General features: G+C 38.6%; 3 protein-coding genes across 3 annotated transcripts in view; 2 read left to right on the top strand and 1 right to left on the bottom strand.

The window, feature by feature from the left end:
- Positions 1 to 25,022, top strand: part of cunh1orf52 (chromosome unknown C1orf52 homolog) — a 156,587-nt gene that overhangs the window by 63,283 nt on the left and 68,282 nt on the right. The gene's annotated exons all lie outside the window — the stretch shown is intronic.
- On the bottom strand, positions 2,784 to 16,278 carry dnai3 (dynein axonemal intermediate chain 3). The gene is made up of 21 exons (XM_072388781.1): positions 16,266 to 16,278; positions 15,429 to 15,613; positions 14,851 to 14,955; positions 14,125 to 14,253; positions 13,805 to 14,004; positions 13,407 to 13,523; positions 12,751 to 12,938; positions 12,454 to 12,572; positions 11,742 to 11,831; positions 11,442 to 11,531; positions 10,017 to 10,136; positions 8,983 to 9,056; positions 8,421 to 8,574; positions 7,986 to 8,070; positions 6,204 to 6,325; positions 5,817 to 5,877; positions 5,364 to 5,494; positions 4,875 to 5,082; positions 4,404 to 4,495; positions 4,128 to 4,235; positions 2,784 to 2,915 (listed from the first exon to the last, which is right to left on the bottom strand). Exons 1-21 carry the CDS (start codon positions 16,276 to 16,278, stop codon positions 2,784 to 2,786), a joined length of 2,523 nt encoding a protein of 840 aa, XP_072244882.1.
- On the top strand, positions 19,576 to 25,016 carry mcoln3b (mucolipin TRP cation channel 3b). The gene is made up of 13 exons (XM_072388780.1): positions 19,576 to 19,812; positions 19,897 to 20,064; positions 20,393 to 20,546; positions 21,524 to 21,599; positions 21,714 to 21,810; positions 22,140 to 22,239; positions 22,326 to 22,438; positions 22,987 to 23,136; positions 23,256 to 23,357; positions 24,057 to 24,179; positions 24,286 to 24,492; positions 24,686 to 24,816; positions 24,927 to 25,016. The coding sequence occupies exons 1-13, from the start codon at positions 19,576 to 19,578 to the stop codon at positions 24,964 to 24,966; spliced, it is 1,698 nt and encodes a 565-aa protein (XP_072244881.1). The 3' UTR covers positions 24,967 to 25,016.

The following is a 25,022-nucleotide window of genomic DNA, read 5'->3' as shown; positions in this document are numbered from 1 at the left end:
GAAGCAGACCCTTCAGAAAAACTCACCCCACCTAACACCCTCCCCAGCAGGAGCAACCAAGGGGCCAGCCAGAACAATGCCAAGGCGATGGCTTAATTCGCCAAGCCAGATTTACAGCGCCTCCTACACAGCACCTGCTTGCATTGTTTCCCAGGATTTAGCATGAAAACTTTGAAGAACTGGCGATAAAAATTGAACCGCAGGCAACCCATTCTGTAAAGACACCCCCCTCAGTTGCAGATCTCTTTTTATGTTTGGGAAATCTCTTGGCGTTAGATGAAGAAGTCAACTGAGGAAAATCTGACATCTTGAATACCCCTCATGTCAGTGGGGGTCATTGGGTTTTATGGCTGTGCTGTTGTCCATTGTGCCAAACATTAAAGGAGTGCTGAGCAGCAGAGCTTAAGCAGCTAACATTTCTGTATATGTTGCTGTTTACAGTACACTGAGTATAAGCTGACTAAATGACATAACATTCTTTGCATCAGCCATTACAATAATAACCAACCAGCAAGTGGGAAGACACACCTCGACTTGCAGACAGCACATTCCTGAGCTGGCCTGGGAGAAAGTGACAGGCTCTACACAGGAGAGAGGGACTGCAAAATAGATTTCCCAGAGAGGTTTGAAGAGGAGATGACTGGAGAGCAGAGGCCCCTTTTGTCACTGGGACCTTGTTGGTGCCTCAGGGGCCATATGGACGCCTGTCTCTGTGCACCCTCACATCAGCCCATTCTTCAACCTCCTCCACTGCCTCCACTCCGTGACAGGGCCGTCCACGTGAATGAGTCATGGCCTTAGTGAAGTCGACCCCAGCTCACTTCAGCTGGGGGGAAACCTCTGTTTTACATCTCTCCTCTCACTCTCTCCTGCCCCCTCTCTTCTAACATTTGTTTGTGTTGTTCATTGATTCTCTCAACCCTCATACTCTCCCTTTCTCTTTGAGGCAACTTGGACACAGTTTGAAAACTTGGCAATAGACAGCTGCTCCTATATTATGCAGTATCTGACCCGCACCCCACCCTTCTTTGCAGTTTCTTTTCTGGAAGGATACCGGCTGTCAGTTTGGAACCATAGATCTGTTGCACTGCTTATTCTGTCCCCGTAAAGGAGAGAAGCTAATGGAATCGGAAAACTAGAGAGATATCATTGCAATATACTGTAAATATTCTCATAGTTTTTATGAACAGTGTGACTGACGGAGATCTCATTTAGAAAATCATTCATTTTGTACTCATAACTGGTAGGAGCTTGCCCTGCTGGTTTTGAACACAGATGGCACCCCTAAAGCGTCACTTTTGGATATACAGGATTTCCTGACCTGATAATGTTAAAGTCTCAACAAGTGTTATGCAGTAATGTGAAAAATATTAGTGAAGTTCTGAGCAATAAAATGTATTTTATTGTATATTTTAGCATCTAAGCATGTTTTCCTAACCTTAACCAAGTACTTTTAATGTGTAATGACATTATACATAGTACAGTAATAGTGCAAAGGAACTCAAAATAAAGAAACCTTGAAACACCTTGAAAGTCAAGATAAAGACAAAAACAAGAAGAAGTTAAAAGGGCAGTCTCGGGGACAGTCCCATGCTTGGGAATTTGGTGTGAAAATCTGACATAAAGGGCTCTCTACTAAGCATCAACATGTGACGAGCTGCAACTTTGAATGTGTTGAAAATGACCAAGCAAACCACATTTCTGTTGAAGCACAGATGCTGTGAACAGTAATCAACTGCTCTATTCTGATGATGACAAGAAAATGTAAGATATCATCTAAAACTGCAGTTTTAGTGTAAAAAAAAAATTGTTTTAGAAAAATAAGAATTGTAGTTTTTTGATTAGCTTAAAAAAAGCTGTTTAGAGGTACCTTCCCACAGCAAGGACTTTTTTGCAGAACTTACACATACTGAAGGAAGTATGCCTTCTTTTTGTGTCTGCACTGAAGGAACTGCAGCCGACTGTAGTTCATCGGACACTCTTTGTAGGGTCTTCTTTTGTTCCTTCTTGGAGGTGGTACTTTCTCAGCACGAAGGGAACCTTCTGCCATATAACTGCATATTCATGAGGCTACATAATGAAAGTGTACAATGATTGATCAAGACAACATAAGTGCTTGTTTGTTAATATATGTCAGCAGCACTGGACCTGGCCACCATAAAAACAAAACAATTCTGCTCCTAAATTGTGTGACTAATGACTTTTGCGTTGCACAAACCAGTCTGTGATTATTGGCAACACACAAGATAACTGTCCAAAATTAATCTACATACTGACGGCAGTTTTTGACAACATTAAATCTTGAAATCAAAGACCCACATAATGACTTCCTGTAAGGGTTGGGTCATTGCAGTATTCAAACTGTATCTCTGGGGAGCAGTGGTGATGAGGGCACTAATGGAGGCATTACCCAGTAATTTGATCTCAGATAAGTGAATGAAAATGATCCACTGGTGACCTTTAGACTTTCTTACTGACACTGTCAGAATAATTTTTTTTATTTGTAAAGGTTATCATGTTTTACTTACAAGTAGCATAGCAATAGATTTTAGTATAATCTATACTCTCTAAGTGTAAATAAATAAGTGTAAATAACAATATTATAAATAAATAACAAATATTGGAGCAACAACAATAAAGACAACTATTAAAGTGATCTAACAATACTGCTTGGAAATACAGTCTCTGAAAAAAGGCATCAATTCTAAAAAAAAAAAAAATTAACAAAAAGTCTTTACTTTGAACAATGCCCTATTTGCATTTGTGTGTCAGTGCGTGTTATATTAGGTATCCTGTGCTTCTGGCCACAAGCCCATGTCCTTCAAGATGCTTTCCTCTTGCATAAGGTCATCATTGTACTCCTTTATATCCATTTCTTCATTGTCCTGCAGGGACTTGATCTGTATGTCAGTTTCCTGCAGACAAATCACAGAAGAAACAGTCATAAACAATTAGTTGCAAACGTTAGAGTACACTTTTTATCCAAGACTATATGTGATATTCCAAACTACCAAGGGAACTAAACACTGTTCTCTGAATTAAATTACCAATGTGTCGTCACTGATATTTATTTATAAGATGAATGTGGTATATACAAGTCAAGCAAAAAAGGCTGTAGGTAAGCATAGCGGTGTGGAAGAAGGAGGAAGTAAGCACAAACACAGAAAACAACATGAGATTGCTGTAGCAAAACAAAGTTTTATCTATATACTGGAGCTGCCATCCAGTCTAAGATGGAAACATTGAGCCGCTAAAAGATTTTGTCTTTATATTTAGCAAAAAGACTGCCAGGCACAACCTATCAATAACTCCACTATTCCCAGTGGCCAGGATCAAATAACAATCTGAATGAATTAAACACAAAGAAAAAAAGAATAGGAAAGATACTAACAGAAAGACAGAAATGCAGCAGGGCAGAGCCTGCTCCAAATTTTCAAGTGTAAAGATGAAATGCTACACATTTTAACTTGGTCAGAAGAGAGATTTGTCTGTGTTTTCTGTTCATCAACACAATGGCTGCCAGTGTAGATATCAAATAGGTTCTACAATGCACGTATGTTTCCCATCCGCCCATTCAAATAATCATATATTCAGTGCTTATCATATAATATGTGCAGTGCAATGTCTCTGTGTGTGTGTGTGTGTGTGTGTGTGTGTGTGTGTGTGGGTGTGTCCACAAGGTTTGAGAATGGACCATCAGTCTTCTGATTGGAAGATGACTACTCACCACCTGAGCCACAGCTGCCTCATGGCTCAGGAGGCTCAGGTGCTGGAGGGGTCTATAACTCAGGAGAGTCTAATCCAGTGCTGCTTAAATGGCCGACATTTCCAGACAAATTGTTCCTCGAGTGCAGTCTTGTGGGCACCATATCTATGGCCTGTTCTTTTGTTTAACTTGAATAACAGACCCTTGAACTCGATAGTTTCTAATTTCAGCACACTTACGCAGCTTACCAATTGATGTGCGAAGCAGGTATGCTTGTTGGATTGTCAGATTCAGTAAAATACAAATCTCGATTGTCAGACAAAACTCCTTACACTTTTAACACATCTACTCCTTGGACTCTTTTATACACAAATTTTTGTACATTGACATCTTCTGTTTAATATTAGAAAGCCTATCTCACCATTTTCTTCTTGTGTTCTTCCGCTTCCTTTTTCCACAGTTCCTCCCTCTTCAAATAATCCTTCAAACTGTCTTTCTCCAGTTCAAAGTATTTCTTCATACTTAAACTCTGCACATGAACACAGGAAAAAAACTGGTTAGCAGTTCACATGTTTGATACACTGACATCTATTCAAATGCTACCATGTCACATAATAAGCAAACAGCTCTGATTTGTCTCATTTCGGACAGCTCATGTTCTTAAGGTGAATACATAGGATGGGTTGAGGTGTCTTACCTCATGCCTGGAAGGAATGTAGAGAGTCTTTGGTATTTCAAAAACACGGAGAACACCAAGGTCGTCTGTTACAGCAAGGAAATGCTGCTTGGCTGGAGGTATACAACAAATAAGTAAAATATCTTCTTTATTGGAAAAGCATGCAGCTCAGTGTCTGTTCATGATAATTTGTAAGTAAACCAGTGATATTCACTATGCAGTAAAAAGCATGATGTATGCCACTGTAGCTGGCAGCAGTGAAAATGAGGAAAACCAGTAAGATTCTGCTGAAAAAAATGTGGCATGCACAGTACACTGTAGACGCAATCTATTTTTCTTTGTTTATACATGGGTAACCTCTCCCTACCCTTCACAGATAATAGTTCTATAGATTTTCTAGAAGACAGGAACTCCTCTGTTGTCATTTAAATAAACTATTAACAAGTCTTCTAAACTGAACCATGTTTCGCACCAAAGAGGCCAGTAACTCACGGGAGGCAGTCCAGGGTTTGATGCAGGTTATCTTGGTATTGGTAATGTATTCATGGACATGTGCAGGTTCACTGGTGTTTTCCAGCAGGTTCCACACCTCAATACTGCCATCCTCTTTCCCAATGAAGAAAACTGCCGGTCGGGACAAGGACCAGCATCCTGCCGTGCACTCCTGCTCAAAGTATCGCGAAAGAACCAGGGGGCCATCCTAGATGTTTAAGTTTACAAGAAGTGCAAAAGAGAGAGACTACTTCAGGTGCGATCAAATTCATTTGTCTGGTAATGATTATTTTGAATTATGTAAAAGTGAAGACCTAATTTTAAAACTTTGTATGTTCATTTTTGCAGAATGTTGGTAAACTAAATCAGCTTGATTTGGGAATAATTCAGTTGTGTGTGGTACATGCTACAAATCTAAACTGACGTTATTTAATGAGAGCCCCCAACACGTAAGTCATGCCTAGTATATGATGTTAGCTGTGTTGTTACCGTGACTCCCTCCTTCCAAATGGCAAAGTTCCAGCTTCCTATCGTCAAAATAATGTCTTTGAAGAAGGGTGATCTTTGTATTGTGTTCACCAACCACTGATGAGCGTTGAAACAGAAAAGGGGCTTAGCACCTGGGAGAGGAGCACGATAGGAAGAGAAAATGGACTTTTGATTTGACAGGAATTTGCCTCTAAGGCAATCACGATGAATTATAAGGAGCAGTTCACCCTCTGCCTCCTTTAGAATTCAATAATGGTTATTACATTTAGCATCCCTGCTAAACCAAAGCAGTGATTTATTGTGAGAGCAGTTATTAAAATAATTTTGACATAATTATCTTATCATTCAATCTACTGCTGTCTTTATTGATATCAAACTGCTGGGCCACGATTAGAAATACGCTGGTTATGCTACTTTAGATACACTTTTATTACAGCAAACCAGAGTACTTACTGTGCAGCCGTCCAGACTCGTCTTTCTCTAGTTTCCAGTCAGTGTAAACAACCTCCCCTTCCTGGCAGAAAATACAAAGAGGAACATGTAACATGAATCTCCTTCATTTTCATGGCAGATGAGCTGTTGCAGTATTTGATACTATAACAAAGTACATGCTACAGTACTTTCATATATACATTCGCTTGTACATTTCATTTTTTAATTTAAAAGATATTGAACATTCTAGTAATTTAGTTATCTCTAACAACTTAATCTTGAACAATTTAGTTGTAAATTTGATGATTTTAAAACATATGCAGATAGTGAAAGGATGGCAATTTGAAGGTAGATTTATCATAATGATGTATAAAATAAAAATGGATTTTATTGGACAGAAAAAATTACCTCTGTTCCAACATAGAACTTGGAATTGACATCTTCCAGAGTCTTAAGTGTTTTGGCTGAGGTTACCCTTAGCTGGCTGTAGTCTGGGATGATCTTTGTATGCCCATTTTCTGAAGCTTTTTCTGTATGGCGAAACCAATTCAAACAGCAGAATCATATACTTTATTTAACATTCATAGGCCTTTTTCAACAACTCAAAAGAGGCGACATAGTCCTCAAGACATTCAGTTATACCAAAGGAAAACACAGAACTGAAAGAACAGAATCTGGGAAGCACCAGTGCCTTATAAAACATCTGCTTAGTAAGGAAATAACAGAGAATGAACAGTGACGTTGGGGCAGTCCACATTGTGATCTGACTATGAATAAGATGACAGAAGGAAAAAGGGAGGAAGGTGGGGACAGCTGCAGTCAATGTTTTTTTAAGAAAAGGTGTCGGTAAGTGAAGAGAAGTAGAACTAGGAGTCAGAGTTATGGAAAAAAAACAGGAGTAGGGGATAAAAGGTAAAAATGGCTGAGGCTATCTGAGCTGGTAGAATCCTTTCGCATTACAAAAGCCAGTCTGTCTGTCAGAGACAGTACAGGTCTATCTCTTCACAACCCCTCCCAATCAAGCCTCACTCTGTTAAGTTGGCTTTTGAAGGTCAGATCAGATTACTCAATCACATCTTCTGAATCCACTTTCTCCAGTTAAGATGTGTGTAAAGATATGAGGCAAAAGATACTGCACAGCCACAAACATTGATTTCCTTTTTCCTCAGCACACTGATGCTCAATTGTTGTATTATTCCCATGAGCGCTGTTTGGTGTGGAAAATCATGTGGGACTGTGAGAGGGTTGTGTTGTTCTAGTATGCCATTAACTACAGATTTAATGACTCCAGCATTAGAAAAGCAAAGGTACAGCGCAAAATGCTCAACATAGAGGTCAGAGGGAACCAGCAAAGTTTCAATCAAAATAAGTAAAAAAATCTTTGATGGAATCAAAATATCAATCACACAAGGATTCATTAAATCTTAATAAGAGTTCTGCCTGAGGGCTGCTGAAAAACTGGTAGATTTATTGACTCGGCTAGTGAGCATATTAATACTATAATCAGCCAGCCACAAAAGCTGTGTTTATGGAGCGAGACCTTTAGCCAGACAAAGACAGGCCTCTTGCCCTGACCAGCCAGGACACACATGATCATTCTCTACTGCTCAAGGAGTTTGTACAGCATATTGCAAAGAGCTGACAATTAGCAAGGCCAGTGCTTTGCAACTATGACTATGGCTTGTTTTTGGAAGTATCACTTAACCGAGTGGTATGAAACCAAAGCAGAGAAGAGACAGGCAGGAAGAGAGCATCCAAGAGCCAAATGAATCCTGCCCTACCGATCACTGTGCTCAGCCATCCAAAGCAGCATTAAAGAATCCAACCCCTTCCACAAAACACTCGTAGCTCAGACAACACAGAACTACTGGGAGGCAGAATATTTCTTCTTCACATCTGATATCTCAAATATTAAAAAGAAAACATGAAGTACTGACGCAAATCTCACAAACCAAGGAACAGTTTTGAAAATGTTTAACTTATTCACAATGTTGATGATGGCAAATAAATAAATAGTTATCTTTTAATGAAGTTTTCTGAGGTGCCTTTTGTCAAACAGCAAAGTCACTTCAAATTTATGGCAAAAACGTATAAATTTGAGTAGTACACATTTATGCAAGTGAAAAAGGTCAACAGATTGAAACAAACCCTTAACACTCAGACAGTTCATTCTTTCACCCATGTTCCTACCTGCATTATCATTACAGGTGTAATGCTCAAGGCTGAACTTCAAAGGAACATATTCTCCACTGGTATTGATCTTTGGCAAGGAAACCTGACACATGACAGAGAAGAAAAACTTTCAATAAACACGAGACACTAAATTAAATCATTTAAATACAAAGAAAAAACTTCAACAGAGGACTAAAAATACATAAATAAAAAGGGTGAAAGCAATGTGAAAGTAACACATTTCTCCAAAATTATTTTGGATATTTAATTTCATTTGTAGAGAATTGGAAAAGAGATGAACTAACCAATCTTTTTTGTTTTTTTTCTTGGTTAAAAAAGTATTTGCTCTGGTCATGGTGTTTATATTTGTTAGACTTGGTTGATGGCAGATTGTTCACAGATCTTGAATCAACAGCTGTGGTACATATCATGAACCCCTAATCACTGCAGTACCCCAAATAGTGGTTTCCATGCCCTGTCCAGGTGTTTGAAGGTTTCAGGGACACCGCAGGTTGTCATTGGGGTCTTTTGATCCACATTTTGCTTCTTGCCTGACAGTGAATGGCTCAGCACTTTAGGCAACCTCACATCCCAGAAGAGTATTGAGCTTTTAAGGGAGAGGAAGACACAGACAAAAAGGTCACATTCAAAAAGGTAACAAAATGCTTAATCCAGAAGTATATATCTAAATATGCACAGTATGAATATAGAATATAATATAGAATTTTGGGTTTCCTAAAATACAACAAATTCCAGTACCTACAGACATCTGGCTTTATTTTGGCATCCTTTTGTTATGTCATTGGCCATGTACTTGAAAAAAGACAATCAACTCAGCCTGAAAATGTTGCGTGGCTTTCAACAAGTGTAATGTTGTTTTTATGTTGCAATAAGCTATTGAGATATTGTGGCACTATATCGGTTTTATATCTTAAGTTCTAAGTTATTTAGCAGATTCTGAGCAATTGGAAATTCTTTAAATTAATTCTCTTCCATGTTTCCATGTGAGACCTACCAGTCAGGGGAGCAGGTGACAATCTGAACAGAAATGTTGAACTCGTTCTCCACTGGCAAGCCTGCCCTGGTCACCTTGTTAGAGAGAAAGTTACAAAATCAACATGTTTCTATCAAGCTCAGTATTGTACAGATCTGATAGGAGTGAGAACAGCTCCTGAAAATATACTGGAGGTAATGCTTCCCCTGTGGGCACTTTGATGATTACTCGTCTTCATTTATCTTGACAAGTATAGCTGGTTGAAATGATTTATCACAGTTGGCGACAGGGGGATGAGAGATAGGCACCAACTGGAACCCAGAATTTTTCTGTGAACTATAGCAACTTATTGAACCATTTTTTATGGATAAAAAAATAGGGTAGCTTTTCTGTGCACATTTGTCATTGGATTTCTTCATGTGTGGTAACAATAGTGGCATGGTAGAAAATGTAATTTCAGACCAATCAACTGTATCTTCACACTATATAGTTCTGGATCACTGTTTAAAGAAATAAAAAGCAATAACATCTGGAGGATGCAATAAAAGAAGACATTTTTGTGCCAGTGAGGAGATAAGGTGACCATTAATTTATGACCAAATATAACTTTGACTTCTATCAGATAGTCAATTTCACATTTGAGCCTCTCTGTCAATATAGCCTGAAATTGCATGATTATCATCAGAGCCTTTTCCCCAACTAAACTTGACCACTAATGCCCTACATGTCCTGTTATGGGTATTTACATTCACATAGCCATTAATCTAAGTTAGATTAATGAAAAAAAAAAATCAACAAAGAAATCAATTAAAAATGGTTTAAAAATCTGCCTTGACTGGCAGCAGTATGTTTAACTATGCCACGCTGTTTACATATGATAGGATAAAAGACTTGAGATCTAGACATTAAGTAATGTTTTGCTGCAACCACTGCTATGTGGCCGCACACAAAAACACCTTTGGTCACTAAACTTGTGGAGGGTTGTAGGGTATGTTTGGTTTCAGACAGACAGTTGTTAAATCCCTCAAACCACTTTACCATTCAGCCTGAAGTACCTCAAATGTTGGTGGCAGCCACTGGAGATCAGTGATTGGGGCTTTGTGACTGCTCTCTAAGGCAGACACTGCACAGAAGCGCACAACAGGAGTCTTATTCTCTTTGTTGTCATCAAGGTCCTGGAGGGACAGCAGACACAAAAGGCAAAGCATGTATATGTAAAGTGAGCTCTGACAACTCAGTCTAATTAGAAAGACTAACAACTAACATCAACAAAATACTGTATACATTTTTCTCCCTAAACTTACATGACTGATTTAAAACATCTCACCACCACTGTACACATGCTGTCATACATGATATTAATTATTTATCTATCTGGTAAGACAGCAAGTGGAGGTGTAGCACATCTTTCACAGCACCCAACATCCAAATAGACCCTTTAAGCAGATGCAACTGCCAATGTTTACAGTGTAAACACCAGGGAGGGCAGTGATCTGATTTGCTTGAATGCTATCTTCTATGAGGACAAACTTTGGTGGTGGATGAGGACTTGTGTAACAGCTGGCATTTGTGAGCTGTTGCTGTTGACTCTGGGGAATTAAGAGCAAACAAGGACAAAGAGAATGGCGGAGGGCACAGAGGGTGGGAGAGGGGTAGCAAAAGAGAATAAAGTGGTGAGAGGAGGGATGGAGACAGCTGTTCCACTGTAGAGGCAATAAAAACACACAAAGCAAATGTGGGCTTGAATGATGAGGGCATACCGTATGTGTCTGTTTCAACACAGCAGTCAAGTGGAAGTTGTCAGTGCAGGTCTTCTTCTGAGGCTCTGAATTAGCTTAACATCTGTATGTCTGATTGTCTCAGCTGTGTATGTAGGTTGTGTACTTTATTGTCATAGGTTTAAACATAGCAAAATGTTAAACAAGAAAGACATGCTACAGTATAATGGTGCTAAACGAGACAAGAAACCCCCCAAGTCATGTCAGTATTGATGAAATAAATTATCACTTCAGTTGTATTGATGGGCTCATATGAACCCTAAATGGCTGTTTTTATATGGTAGTGGGGTCATTTACTGATATATACTCATACAATATACAGGACTTTTAGATAGCAGCATATTAAACATTTGTGGAACGAGTTGTGACTGGAGCCTATCCCAGCTGCCATTGGACAAACACTAGGGTACAACCTGGACAGTTTGCAAGTTCATCAGGGTCACATTGAAACAAACAACCATGCACCCTCGTACTCACTCACAGGGTGAATTTAGAATCACCAATTAACCTAACATGCATGTCTTTGGACAGTGGGAGGAAGTCAGAGTACCCACAGAGAACCCATGTATACATGGGAAGAACATGCAAACTCCACACAGAAAGGCCCCAGCCAGGATTCCAACCTGGAACCCTCTGGTTGTGAGGCAGCGGTGCCAACCTCCACATAATTGTGTACATTAGAGATACGATATGGGTACTTACAAATGTATTGGTCTTGACTGAGGTCTTATTATGACTTGACTCGGTCCTCTGTAAGTACGTGATGTGCGCTGAAATGTCCCATAAGACAACCTGAGACATCAGGAGCATAAAGTATGTTACTGGAGATCAACAGTAAATAACACTCAAATCTATCTATCTATTATTATAACAGAATGAGAGTAGGAAACAACATATTCTATGGAAATACAATATGGGATGCATGAGAAGAAACAAATTATTATGAAAGTGGCTGAGTTTAAAAGATAGCAGAGGCAGTAAAGTAGAATTGAAAATTAGCACCTGGCCATTGATGCAGCCACCTACAATAATTTCTGGATTAGAGGGACAGAACTCAAAGGCAAAAATATCATCTGGGCACTCCAGGAGCAACTGCAAAAAGCACATTAAATCCCACATAAAAATGGTATAAATATTTCATTTCAAAGCATAAGTTTCTATGTATTAGACACTTGCCAACTTGACATTTACTTATTCTTGTCTCTCAATATGAGGTGCATCTTACTATATAATCCACAAAATCACATGTTTTCACTTGAGTTTATTTCAACAGGCTCGATGACAAAAATCTTCAAAAAGAGTAAATTCACCTTAAAAGAAATATTACAGAAAATGTGTTTAAAACTGTAAAGGGTAAAATGCATGAATGGATCACAGCATCTCAATATTAAATCTGTCCTCATCCATAAAGTACTTTTTCTACTTTAATCACTGCTGCAACAAACACTGAAACAAAGCATAACACACACTCCACTGAAGATATACACCATGAAGAGGTCATATGACTTCACATTAGCAGCTCAAATTTCTTGACTGAGGGTCAAATCAATAGGGCTGCTCAAATTTTCCTGTAGCAATAAAATACTGTAGAACGACCGCAAAGAGCACATCCTTACAGCCATTTCTTATGACAGCATGTCTGAAACGTATATGAAGTGAGAATGGATATCTCTCTACTTTCAAACAGTATGGTGCTCTTTTCTGATTTTCATACCTTGGGATTATTGGGGTCAGTGAAGCAGTAGAACACAATGAAAGCAGGACTGGAGATGAACACAGTGGACTCGTTGGACTGCTCCTCCTTCTTCTCTATCAAAGCCACAGCTATAACACCTGCCACATCAAAAAATGCATCATATGACGTTCCAACTACAAAGCATCTTGAAAGAAGATCTTAAATGTCCATTTTTTAAAATACAATGCCTACTTTGAATATAATATATATATTATATAATCAACTGTTATAATCTGGTAGGTAAATCTGTTCCCTGACCAAGATGGTACTCTTTACCATGGATGGTAGGATGCCAGTTAATGCTGCTGATTTTCTTGTCTTTAGTATACTTCTGGTCTGTGAAGGCCCGATGAAGCGCCAAACCTTCAGACACCTGTCCAGACCAGTCACCAGCTGTCCCCAGAGCCTTCCAGTCATCAATGAACACATTTATAATCTCTTCCTGTTGAAGGGCATGCAGGATCCTACAATACAATTCACAGTTTGGTTTGTGGCTCCTTCTAAAAGTAAATGTATACATGAGCTATTTCCTTGGTTGTATCTCTCCGTAGCTATAGTTACAATAAGTATTTGGGCTAATGATCATGATGTTATTTGTCTCTTATCTGGACCACAAAAACAAATATGTTTGGGTCTAGGAAGGTGCGATATTAAAGAGCTTTTCATAGAGCTTTTGTCCTCAACTTAGAATCCAGAGAGAGAAAGCACCTATTACAACAAAATCAGATTGTGGACTAAGATGCTGATTTGATTCCACAAGTGTCCTGAATATTTTTGAGAACATTATATCTGTTGTTTCTAATAACAAATGGGTTTGAGTTTTCCGAGACTTATAGTGTGAATCTGAGGTCTACTTTCAGCCTCTACATTAAATTCTCCCTTGGGAAGCAGATGGAGGAGATGTAATCTATCATTATACTGATTCATTTTACCTGGGGGTCGCTGTAATGAGAAAATTCTTCAGACTCTCAGAATTGAGGATGTTTTCTATTTCATCCGTGCTTAACTCTCTTGGATGGTACTGGGTGAAGATATTCCTCTGAGTTTTCCTGTAAAATGGACACAGGTGCACCAAAGAGATAGAGAGAGAGTTACGATGAAAACACTCAATAAAAACAAGTTATCTATTTGGTATGTATGTTGACATGAACAGCTGAAAATGTGTGAGAAAGAAATTGAATATTACATTTTCTTCACAATGAGAAACATTTATTCTCTTTAAGTCTTCACAACAGATCTGGAGAAATGATTCTACTGGACTACCAAAACCTCTGAGTGCCTTCCTCCTGCTGAACAAAGGCATTTCATGCGCACAGATTTGTTGGCGTACCACTTTGTCTGAGTACTGCTGCTCTGCAGCCTGGGAACAGCCTGTACCATGCAGTCCCTCTGCATCTGCTTGATGCTGAATCTGCTGTCTTGGTAGGAGGGACACTCCAAGTAACTATCCTTAGAATCTGCAGTGTTGTTGTCAGAAAAACAGACTGGCATTCCAAACTTTCCCCGCACTCTTGAGAATTTGTACCTCAGCTGATGAGGACAATATAGACAAAATAGAGAGAGAGGGGCAAAGGAAACACACATATTAAAGAAAAAACATGAAATTTGACATACTGCACATATATATGGTATCTTATTATACTCCAGTGCCTTTTCTCTGGTCTCCTTGACAGATTCTTCATCTATTTCCAGCTCACTGCCAAGACATATCCATTCCTTTGGTTCTGGGGTTTTATCGACTTCATTCTCAAACACTTCTGGTGTTTCAGGCTTTGGGGGCTGAAGAACACAGACAGAATTACAACATTGCTCCATAAAAATACCATGAAATACAATAGTAAGATTTTGTTCGATAGAAAAACCTGAAATCTTCACATGCATTCACTGTTAGCTGAATGTCTTATTCAAGAAAGGTAAGGTAGGAGTAGGAGTATAAAAGTATGACAGCTAGGAAGGCAAGATATCTATATCCAACCTCTGATACATGACAGCATGGCTTCCATAAGTAATACAAAACATTTTTTCACAGAATTGTTTATGTAAATAAATATATAAAAAATTTTTTTTTAAAAATAACCCCACATCAGTACCAAATTGTTCACGCTGAATGACAAATATGCATCAAATGATTCTAGGTAAAAATCATGAACATGCTTCCTGACATAAAGATAAGATAAGATAGAACTTATCTTAGAAGGAAATTCCTGTGCCAGATAGCTCCAAAATTACAGTATACAGCAGAGCATCAATAGAAGTTGTATAAAAATAAGTGAGTAGAAAAGCAAGTACGTTCAATACAAATATTAAAGCGTAAGTACTGAAGAAGGTTATGTGAATAAAATCTGTGAAATTCAAAGAATAATACTGCCTGCTTACCTCGAGTATTTTGCTCTTGAGTTCTGGTGTCAGAACAAAGTAGAAGCTCTGACCATACGTGAAGTCTCTGTCAAAGACCAGCAAGATTTCTTCTTCTGGATAGTCCTGTTAAATGGTAAGATTTGGAACTCACAACAATCAGCTTTCTTTGTAGCCAAGGTATTATAAGTGTAATATATATGAGGAAAATGAACTTTTTTCAGCAAAAGAATAAGGATTTCTAGCAACTATTTTAGGTTTAATAAACATAAAAAAGACAATCACACAAACATTACTAAAGTGAAGGCAAGGCATTTCCTGTGTTAAGAGGGCTGATACTACTTAGGGCTTAAAGCAGATGAGTATTTTTATGGGTCCCCAAGGAGACTCTAGTCTTATCACAGTAATGAGCCATAATTGAAGGGGACTACATGTGCAAAATATGTGTGGTGGTTATCTACTTAATATAGATAAGACAAAGGGAGAATTAGGTTAAACTAGTTGTTTAGTCTGTTCAGCCCGTATCTTGGAATATGTGTATCATCATAATTTCTTGAAACTATTATCTGTGTGATCCATAAGAAATTGCATCCCCTTACCAACACAATCTGCTTAACAGGGCTGAAATCAGACATTAGGGCTCTTGTCTTAATGTCCTTCATGATGTCATCTTTTTTCAGAAGCTTGTAAGGGTTCTCTTTTGTGAGATCCACATCAGCGAGGCAACCAAAGAGCTCCTGGGTGGCTGATGTCAGGACCAGGGGGGATATATCATCAGGATGACCTTTACAATCAATTGAGAGAACAAAAATGAAAAAAATGAAAAAAAAAATAGAAAAAGAAAGACACAGAAAGCCATAGGTCAGAATAAGGTCAATTTAAACCCCACATATTTATTTTGCTGAAAAATAGTAGCATCATTTGTTTGTCAGTTTGGTGTATTTACAGCACTGGATTTATCCAGCATGCATAGGAAACTTCAGAAAGAAATCAAAGTAAGCCAACCAGTGGAAGAATGACCTATGTTAAGTAATATAGGATAATCTAAAGAAAGGAGGCTCCACATTTACATCCATACAAGTGTGAGAAGATTATTATTCCCTGCATTTAAAATCAGTATTTTCCAACATGACACAAAGCTTTGAACACAATGCAGTGGCACACCGTGTGACTGTAGGAAAAGCCAAAACAGCTATAGATACAACCTGACATAAGTTTAAACTTATGTCAGGTTGTATCTGTCAGACATTATGTGATCCATAATGTCTGACAGTCATAGACACAAAGATGATGAGGACAAATATAAAAATGGAACAGATTCTCCCTGCTACTTTTCCGATGGAAGGCACAACAACACTTCTGATCATTCACCTGCCCGTCCCTACAGGTTAGACAATGATACGATATCAGAGGATGAAATGCAACCCTTAGCCAACCAGCAATGTCCATTGACCTCTTTGGGAATGCTGTTCCTTTTTACAGGACTGTTATATTACCACACTTGTGAATCACCACTCCAAAGTTTTTTTAAAAAACACTTAAACAGTCTATGTATACTCTGTCATATCTTAGATCAGGCAAAGTCCAGGGAGCACTACAGTAAACAGAGCTCTGCATAATGATAGTTTTCATCCTGCTTGTGGTCTCTCTCTTCAAAGTCTTTCCACAAGGTTGCTGAGGGGACGCTGGGAATGCTCAAGTACAGCTTAAGTAACCACTTCCCAGCTGGGTGTGTCAACCTTTTCCACTTGGTCTCATGCCAAATCATTGTAGTAGAAACTCACACCCTTCATTTCACAAAGTTATGTATCAACTATGGCATTTGTATTCATGGGAAATATTTGCTTGGGAGACAAAGAGAGTATGATGTGCAATGTTCCATATCCCTCAAGAATGCAATTAAATTGCTTTTGTTGGCTGCATCAGAAAGTTATTTTAAAGTTGTTAGGCCTCCTTCTTCTTGCCTAATTTACCCAAGGCTTGACAGCATACTCTGAAATATTCATACTAAATCACAGGACATTATTGTTTTGGCTATGTTTGCATTCATCTCTGCTTATATTTTGGAAGAATCATAATTTGAGCCTGAATACTAGGTATTCATCAGCTTATTCCTGATATGTTTAAGCTACCTAATGAGGAGTGAACAAAACATACATTTATATTTGTGTAACCAGGCCACCATGTTGTCATTATCATATGATGGGAACTTTTTTTCTAATTCACGAAGAGAAAGTTGATCCCCACAAGCTTAACCATTCAATTTTAGGGTTAAGACATGGTGTGTGTTAAGCGAAGGGCTCAGGTTGAGTTAAGGCTGAGGTAAGTCCCAAAGGAATGTCTGAAAGTCTGAAGAAAATAGATATTTTTCAGATCTGCTCATGAATTAGACTTAAACTGCTAAGTGTATAGGCAGAAATTAATTAAATAAATGAATAACTTAGCAAAAATGGAGCAAAGCAGAACTGAAGAAATCTCAGAATAATTACATTTTAGTATATGACCTAATGTATCGTACTCAGCTTGCAACCAAAATATGTGACCAAAAGCAGGCACTCAGAGAAGGAACATAAAGCAAACTTTGATAATAGGAACCAAAAGCTGAGTGGGGAGCATGTCCAGAGGGTATGCAATAGTACACTCAATTTTACATCTGAAGAATGCATATAGTTTTTCTGGAGGAAGATATGTCAGAGTTTCAGTTATTCTAGTTGCATCCCTCCTTTAATGTAAGACAGCATTTCTCCAGGTAAACTCAAATAAAACTTATGAAATGCCGTTCGAATAATTAGATTTTCTCTTACCAGTCTTTTCTTGCAGTGGAGGAGATTGACTCTTCAGGCCTGAGTGAGAAGTAACAGTCAGCTTATACTTTGGTTTCCACGACAATATACTAGAAATCTTAAAAAGGCAAACATGCATACGTTCAAAAATATTAAACATTATCAATTATCAGTTACCCTCACCTTTCACCTTACTGCCTGCACTGCTTGTTGACCTTTTTTGCTTCTTAGGCGCCATTCTTCCTAATCGGAAAGGCAAGTTATCTAAGGAAAAAATAGAAAACGAACAGAAGCTAAATTCCTAGAAATAGCGACACCATTTTATGTCTCCGATTTTATATTTAATTCACTAACTGTCAGTGTCAACTCACGCACAATGGGAGTAGAGCATGCTTTGAAATGTCCCAGTCATTATTAATGCATGTGGCGACATCTTGTGGAAGGTAAGAGAAATGCCCTGTAGGTCTTAATGTTCCTTAATTTCCTTAACTAGTTTTGAGCAAATTGTATGCGCCAAGTTGTGGCTTTTTCTGCAAGAGTTTTGGAGGAAATGTCTCTCATCTTAAAAAATTAATTTGGTAAGAATCAATTTCAATATGATTTAGGAAAGTCAAACTTAGTCAGACAACTCTTATAATTCAATGCTGCCCCTGCAATCCAGTGTACTAAGTCTCTCTTCCTCTTACGTGTCTTTTGTTCACAGAAGTAAGTTTTTTTTTTTAAATGGCGTAAAGTTAATTTGAAGTAGAAGTCTAAAACTCACTGCAACAATAAGATACAATACAATGTACTTGTTAGTTTTTAATGTAAACCGGATTTCGGATGAGGGATGAAACATCTTCAAGAAACAAAAGAAACCCAGTTGCTTCAGTTCAAGCATTTAAGATAATCGTTTTACGTTTTAATCACACTGGCAACAGCGCAGATTACAGAAAAATATTAATATTACAACAATATTACCGTTGGGTTACAACAGAGCTTGAACTGCTTCTCGAAGTCACTTGACGAAGGTTTTAGCGTTGGTCTGTTTGGTTACTATTGGTTACAAGAGAGGCGGGAAATAAACGTCGGTATATTGACTGACATACACACCAGCCAATCAGATCCCAGTTCTTTAGTGACGAAGTGTAATCGTTATGCAGTTACCTGGATTTTTCACGGAGAGAAGTTATTGGCGAAACTGTCAGATATTTCGGAAGTCCTGTCGACTTTAATTGGTTCAGACATTACCGCCAGTTATTACAGTTTCTGTAATATTTTGTATTGAGAAGACGACATTTTGACTCGGAGTTGGTGTTGTAAATGCGAGTGGATGCAGTAGAAGTTGGTTAACCTGCTTGGGGACATAGGTAAGTACAATGTCTACAAATATTTTCCTCCATGATTGTCTCTTTTCTTTTACGTGGACTTGATGTTTAATTCCTGCACGACAAATAGGCCTAATGGATAATTGATAGTTTGCCGCAGTGGTTGGGAACAGTCAGGTTTCTGAACGTAAACTGCTGCGTATTATTGAACAATGTGCAGGTACACCTGACACCAGTTCCTTTAACTTCTGAGTCATTTGATGAATAGTCTATCATGTGTCATGTTCATAAATAATGTAGACGTGTAAAAATTAAACATGTATCTTAAACAATGTATAAATTAATGTATAGTAAGGCAGAAGAGTAACTTGTGACAAATGTTTTGTTTCCTCATGCTTGAACCAAAATAAACCAATGATAAGCCCGCATTTCCTGGTTTGTTTAGTTTTATTTTGTCAATAGCTGTCAAGAAGCCTTGACAATAACATATAAACAAGATGAGATTCCAAAGACTATCATATCTTTGACAACTTTAAAAAGCAAAGTTATTACATCATTGTACATTAATCCCATAAATGAAGTCAGTGATTGTACAACTACAAGTTTGTACCCAATGTTTGCACAGTTAATCACACATTTTTGCACTAACTGTAGACATGGAGGGGTCTACAGTTGGGACATGGAGTGACTTGTATGATGCATATGATACAAGCAATCCCCCTACTTGGGATGAGTACCAGCCTCAGTGTCAGCAGGATGCGGATGAAGTCGAGTGCCTCAGAAGAAGGATCAAATATTACTTCATGAACCCCTGTGAGAAATACCATGCACGTGGAAGAAAACCGTGGAAACTCATACTGCAGATTGTCAAAATTGCCATTATTACAATCCAGGTATTGAGCAATCTCAGATGTGACCAGAACATTGGTGCTCATGTCTTTTCACCAACCTCATCAAATGTTTTGTTCTCTCCACAGTTGGTGTCTTTTGGGCTGAGCAACCAGATGGTTGTTACATTCAAGGAGGAAAATCTGATGACATTCAAGCATCTTTTCTTGAAAGATTATGTGGATGGTGGCATGGATACGTATGCTGTTTACAGACAGGCAGATGTTTATGATCACATCGAATACATTATTACACAGGTGATAGAATTTTACTTCCAGGAGAAACTCCATGGCTTATTTTGATCATATGACACCATAGATCTGTTGCTTTTGCTTTTGCATTTCTGTAAATTATTGTTGAAGGTTTACAATTCTGAAGCCAGAAAGCCTGACGAGTCGCGTCACGACATGGGATCGGACTTTGAGATAGCTGTTGATTATGTCTGTGTGAACCTGTTGTAAAACAGCTCACCTAATTGGCTGACTTACCTCTTCACTCCTCACCTCATCGAGTTTTTGATTATGCACACCGATACTGTCAAACAACGTTAACTGTTACAACTGTTTTCAATTGTTTGATTTTCAGTATGGACAGCTGCACAACAACACCGTGGGCAATCACGAATATGAGAAAAATGGCAGTAACTACACCCCGCTGTCCATGTGTCAAGAGTTTTACCGCAACGGTACCATCTACCCAGGAGCTGAAACCTTTGAAATAGATGCTCATGTGGACACTGGTAGGTATGATTGCTGCTTGTAGGGTTGGTTCATGATAATTATGAAATGTAGCCTAAATTGACAGAGCCTAAACTCATTCAATTTTCTTACGATTTCTTTTCCATAGTGTGGACACATTCAATGCCTTTTTTAATATCACGTCTTGTGCTACATCCCTTAAACCCCAGAATTTGTTTAAACAAAACAACTCATTTTGTAGATGGTGTTAAATGTCCCACATCCATGACTTTTAATGTAAACAAACCACGGCAGATCTATTATGTAAAGTTGGGTGGTTCCTGCTCATGCCTGTGGAGCTGACCACTCAGAAATCTGGGCTTGTCAAGGGAACTTCCAATACACAGAAACAAAAAAACACCCAAGTAACTGTGGCATGGAAATGAATCATTTCATCACAACACTGATGTAGTGAGCCTTGGTGAAAACTAACATGTGGCATGTCTTGCCTTTTTGAGATCTTTCTTCAGTTGTGTTGGTATATAAACAAACAGTCATATTCACATACTGCAGTGTAAGTGTTATGGTCAGTCCTACTCAGTTTAGTAAAGAGAGGCAACAGTCAGTCAGACAGCAGCTAGACAATCTACAAATTTCAAGAACTGTCTCTCACATGGATTTCTTCAAAGAAAGTCAGACAAATAGTTATGGGACAGAAGATAAATCCATTACTTGCCAGTCTGAGAATTCACCACGGACAGTGTCTCAAATAAAGCCCACATTATCCATCCATCCAGCTGTTTGTAATCAACTCATGTGAGAACTCCTCAAGACTGTTGTAGAAACTTCAGATGAAGGTGGTAAAAAGAAGAGTGTGCAAAGCTTATTTCAATGCAGAAGAATACTGCTTTGTGGAATTTGAAGTATGATTGAAATAATTATGTTACAATGTTGATGGCATCAATATACTACTCTACAGTAGTGAGAATAAAACCACCCCTGAATGGCCTACTGTGATGTTGTGGCTTGTCTCTAACAGAGTGCCTGGAAGTTTATCCCATGTATCCTCCATCACCACGTGAAGTACTTCACCAATTTGAGTTGCATTTCAAAAGGTCCGTAAGCATTATTCACATGGATTCTTTTGACATAGGGCAACACCCTTTTGCTTTTCTGTTTTATTTTGTTTGAAAATCCCTGTCAGTTCATGTTCTTTCCCTCTTTTCCAGGCTGCTCTCCATCAAGATCATATTTGTTCTCAAGGCCATAAATTTACAGACAGTGAGACATCGAGAGCTGCCAGACTGCTATGACTTCACTGTCATCGTATGTAACTGAACTTCCCTTCAGGGCTCAGTAAACCAAAGTGGATCACATGAGACTTTGTGTTAGTAGCAGTGATGTGACATATCTGATCACTTCACTGCATCCTCTGTTGTCCCTGGAATTTGTTACAACTATGCACCTGTATATGGTTACTTTTGTGCCTATTATTCAAAAGCTTTTTCTTGCAAGTAAAACAGTCATTTGAATAATTTAATGTCAGCTTTAAGGCCCAGAGAGTGAATGTTCACTAATTAGGTTCGGCTTTAAGGTTGTGGTTCTTTTTACGTATTTTTCATCTGCTAATTTAAACATGGCTGTCTGGTTCACAGATCACTTTCAACAACCAAGCTCACAGTGGCAGGATAAAGGTCGACCTTGAAAGTGATGTGGACATCAATGAATGTAGAGACTGGAAAGTCACTGGGGCCTGTAGGTTTGGCATTGCTTGCATGTCTTTAAACCCATGTTCAAGATGCCTGAGAGTGAGAATCTTTTTACATGCTCTGTTTCCACAGCTGCTAAGCAGATATATCTGACTGTGTTGTTCGACTGCTTCATTGTAATAACCTGCATCACCTCCTTCACCCTCTGTATGCGCTCGGTGATCAAAGGGATTCGGCTGATGTTTGTGAGTAAAATAAATTGACCTGGATATATTTTGGTTATTCTGGCTTTAATCATCTGATACACATCAGGTTATTGTGTATTTAAGTGGAGGAAAGTCTGCATCAAAAAGCATTTTCCACCCACCTAAAATCAACAATGAAGGGTGGAAATGGCAACAAACATTACCTCCACTTGATCTGTTTATTTGTGAAATTTGTGTTATTATGGGTGCAACAGCAGCAGCACGTTTGTTACATCAGTATTTGTTTTAGGTTTAAAGGGTACATCTAGTCTATACTTGTATTAACTCACAAGCTTTAAAAGGTAAACAGGATCAGCTGTGAATCATGCGTACCCTGTCTGGTTGTTTGTGGGAGTGACCCGTCATTTCTTGATTTCTTGACCCATCATTTTCTACTCTGTTGTTTGTTTTCCTTTGCTTGTGAGTTCTCTCACTGCATGGTCACTGCATCCCTGTGTATGAATAAAATGCCTACACAGTAAAATAATCCGGAGGATTTTCTTGCAGAGGCTGTTCCTAAAACCTGCTCTGTGCCGTGTCATAAACAGGACTACAACCAGCACTGCAGTAAACATTGCGGGAAAGACGTGCCATGGTCGGAGAAGTTGGAGTTTGTGAGTGGTTGGTACATCCTGATCATCGTCAGTGACATGCTCACCATCATAGGCTCCATCCTCAAGATAGAAATCCAGACTAAGGTAAGGACAGTCTGCTTATGGATTTATTTATGCTTTCCTGTAAACGACAATGCCTCTTATAACCTACTTTCAATTCAGTCAGAAGTACGTCTAAAATTCCTCTGCAACCTTTTTTGTAGATCCTCACAAGCTACGATGTGTGCAGCATCTTTCTTGGCACAGGAACAATGTTTGTCTGGATTGGCGTCATCCGCTATATGGGCTACTTTAAGAAGTATAATGTAAGAACACATTCTTAATAGAACAGGAAATGTTAAATAGGTTTTGATCCATCCAGTGCAAAAGATCAACAATGGCTTGTTGAGATGCTCGTGTTTATTCTCCATCAGAAGAAAAATAACCCACTCCAGACTTGTTTGGGCTCCTCTCCTTCTCTGGAAAATATATCAGTGCAAACATGCTGCATGAACAGCTTATTGGACAATGATTGCCGTTTTCTTTTTCCCAGCCAATGACGTTACAAAGTCCTGCTCAGATTTATTGTGGAGTTAACGGTTTTCTGAAAAAAACTCATAACTGCAGGTCTAAAAAGATGATGCAGTTAACGTTTTATTCATGTGGCCAGTTGGCCCAGTGTTTGAATATTACTGTAAAATCTCCTCATAAAGAGACACCCGCCGCACAGTAAAAACACATATTGGCAGTGTGTAGAGCACAAACATACCATGTGTACACAGTACACAGTACACTTAGAATCTGCCGTTGAACATTGAAAGAATGTTCTTTGGCATCACATTGTGAGTAAATTTGATTTACAAGGTTTTTATAGGGCTCAACCATGATGATTGCACCAACTTGTGGGGAAGTAAAACTTCAAAATATTCTCAGAAAGAATATATATATAGTATTTTTGCCCAGAGAATAGTACACGAAAGGTGTACACCTTTGAGATTTATCAAGTTTTCTTTGGCTACTTCCAGATTCTCCTCCTGACACTTAGGGCTGCTTTCCCAAACGTTATCCGTTTCATCTGCTGTGCTGGAATCATCTACCTGAGTTACTGTTTTTGTGGCTGGATCGTTCTCGGCCCATATCACGAGAAGGTAACACAAAAGAATACAGGCTTACCTGTGACGAGAGCTGAGCATGTTTTTACATTTAATATGGTTATGTGAACACATTTAAAGTCATTTGTTATCTTTGTTTTAGTTCCGGACCTTGAACACCGTGTCAGAGTGTCTCTTCTCACTGATCAACGGAGACGATATGTTCCCCACCTTTAAGAACATGAAGCAGAAGAGCAGCCTGGTGTGGATTTTCAGCAGGGTCTACCTTTATACGTTTGTGTCACTTTTTATATACATGATCCTCAGCCTATTCATCACAATCATCACTGACACGTACGATACAATCAAGGTAATGATAACGAGAGGTCATTAACTACTTGTAACTCACTATCCTGTATTACTGAATTTAAAATCTGTATTTTGTTTGAAATGTTTACCTCTGTGCTGCACTGCTGATTCCAAAGGTTTAATCTTTGCTCATGTAAATGTCATCACACCTACACTGTTAAAAATAATGACACTTTCTGATTTGCATCACTTAGCAACAGCAGCAGAGTGGAGTCCCGATATCAGAGCTGCAAAAATTCCTGTCGGTGTGTAAAGATCTGCCAAATTCTGGAGTCTATAGACTTGACAAGAACAACAGCTGCTTCTTTAACTGTTGCATCAACAGGTAAAATCAGATTACTTCTCCATGTTAAGTAATTATTTCCATAAGGGGGAAATGTCAACACTTAAAATGTCCCTCATCATAACATGTCTCATGGGAACTTCTCATTCCAGAGGCAGGGAGCAACAAGAGAGGCTGACTTCAGAGGCTTAGCTGGTCTTAAGTCGAGGAGATATTCAGTAGCTGTACTTTTGAAACTATAACCTACT

This window comes from Leuresthes tenuis, unplaced genomic scaffold (genome assembly GCF_036924035.1).
Source record: "Leuresthes tenuis unplaced genomic scaffold, fLeuTen1.0.hap1 SCAF_7, whole genome shotgun sequence".
Classification (NCBI taxonomy): Eukaryota; Metazoa; Chordata; class Actinopteri; order Atheriniformes; family Atherinopsidae; genus Leuresthes; species Leuresthes tenuis.
This window is presented reverse-complemented; position numbering and strand designations above follow the sequence as displayed.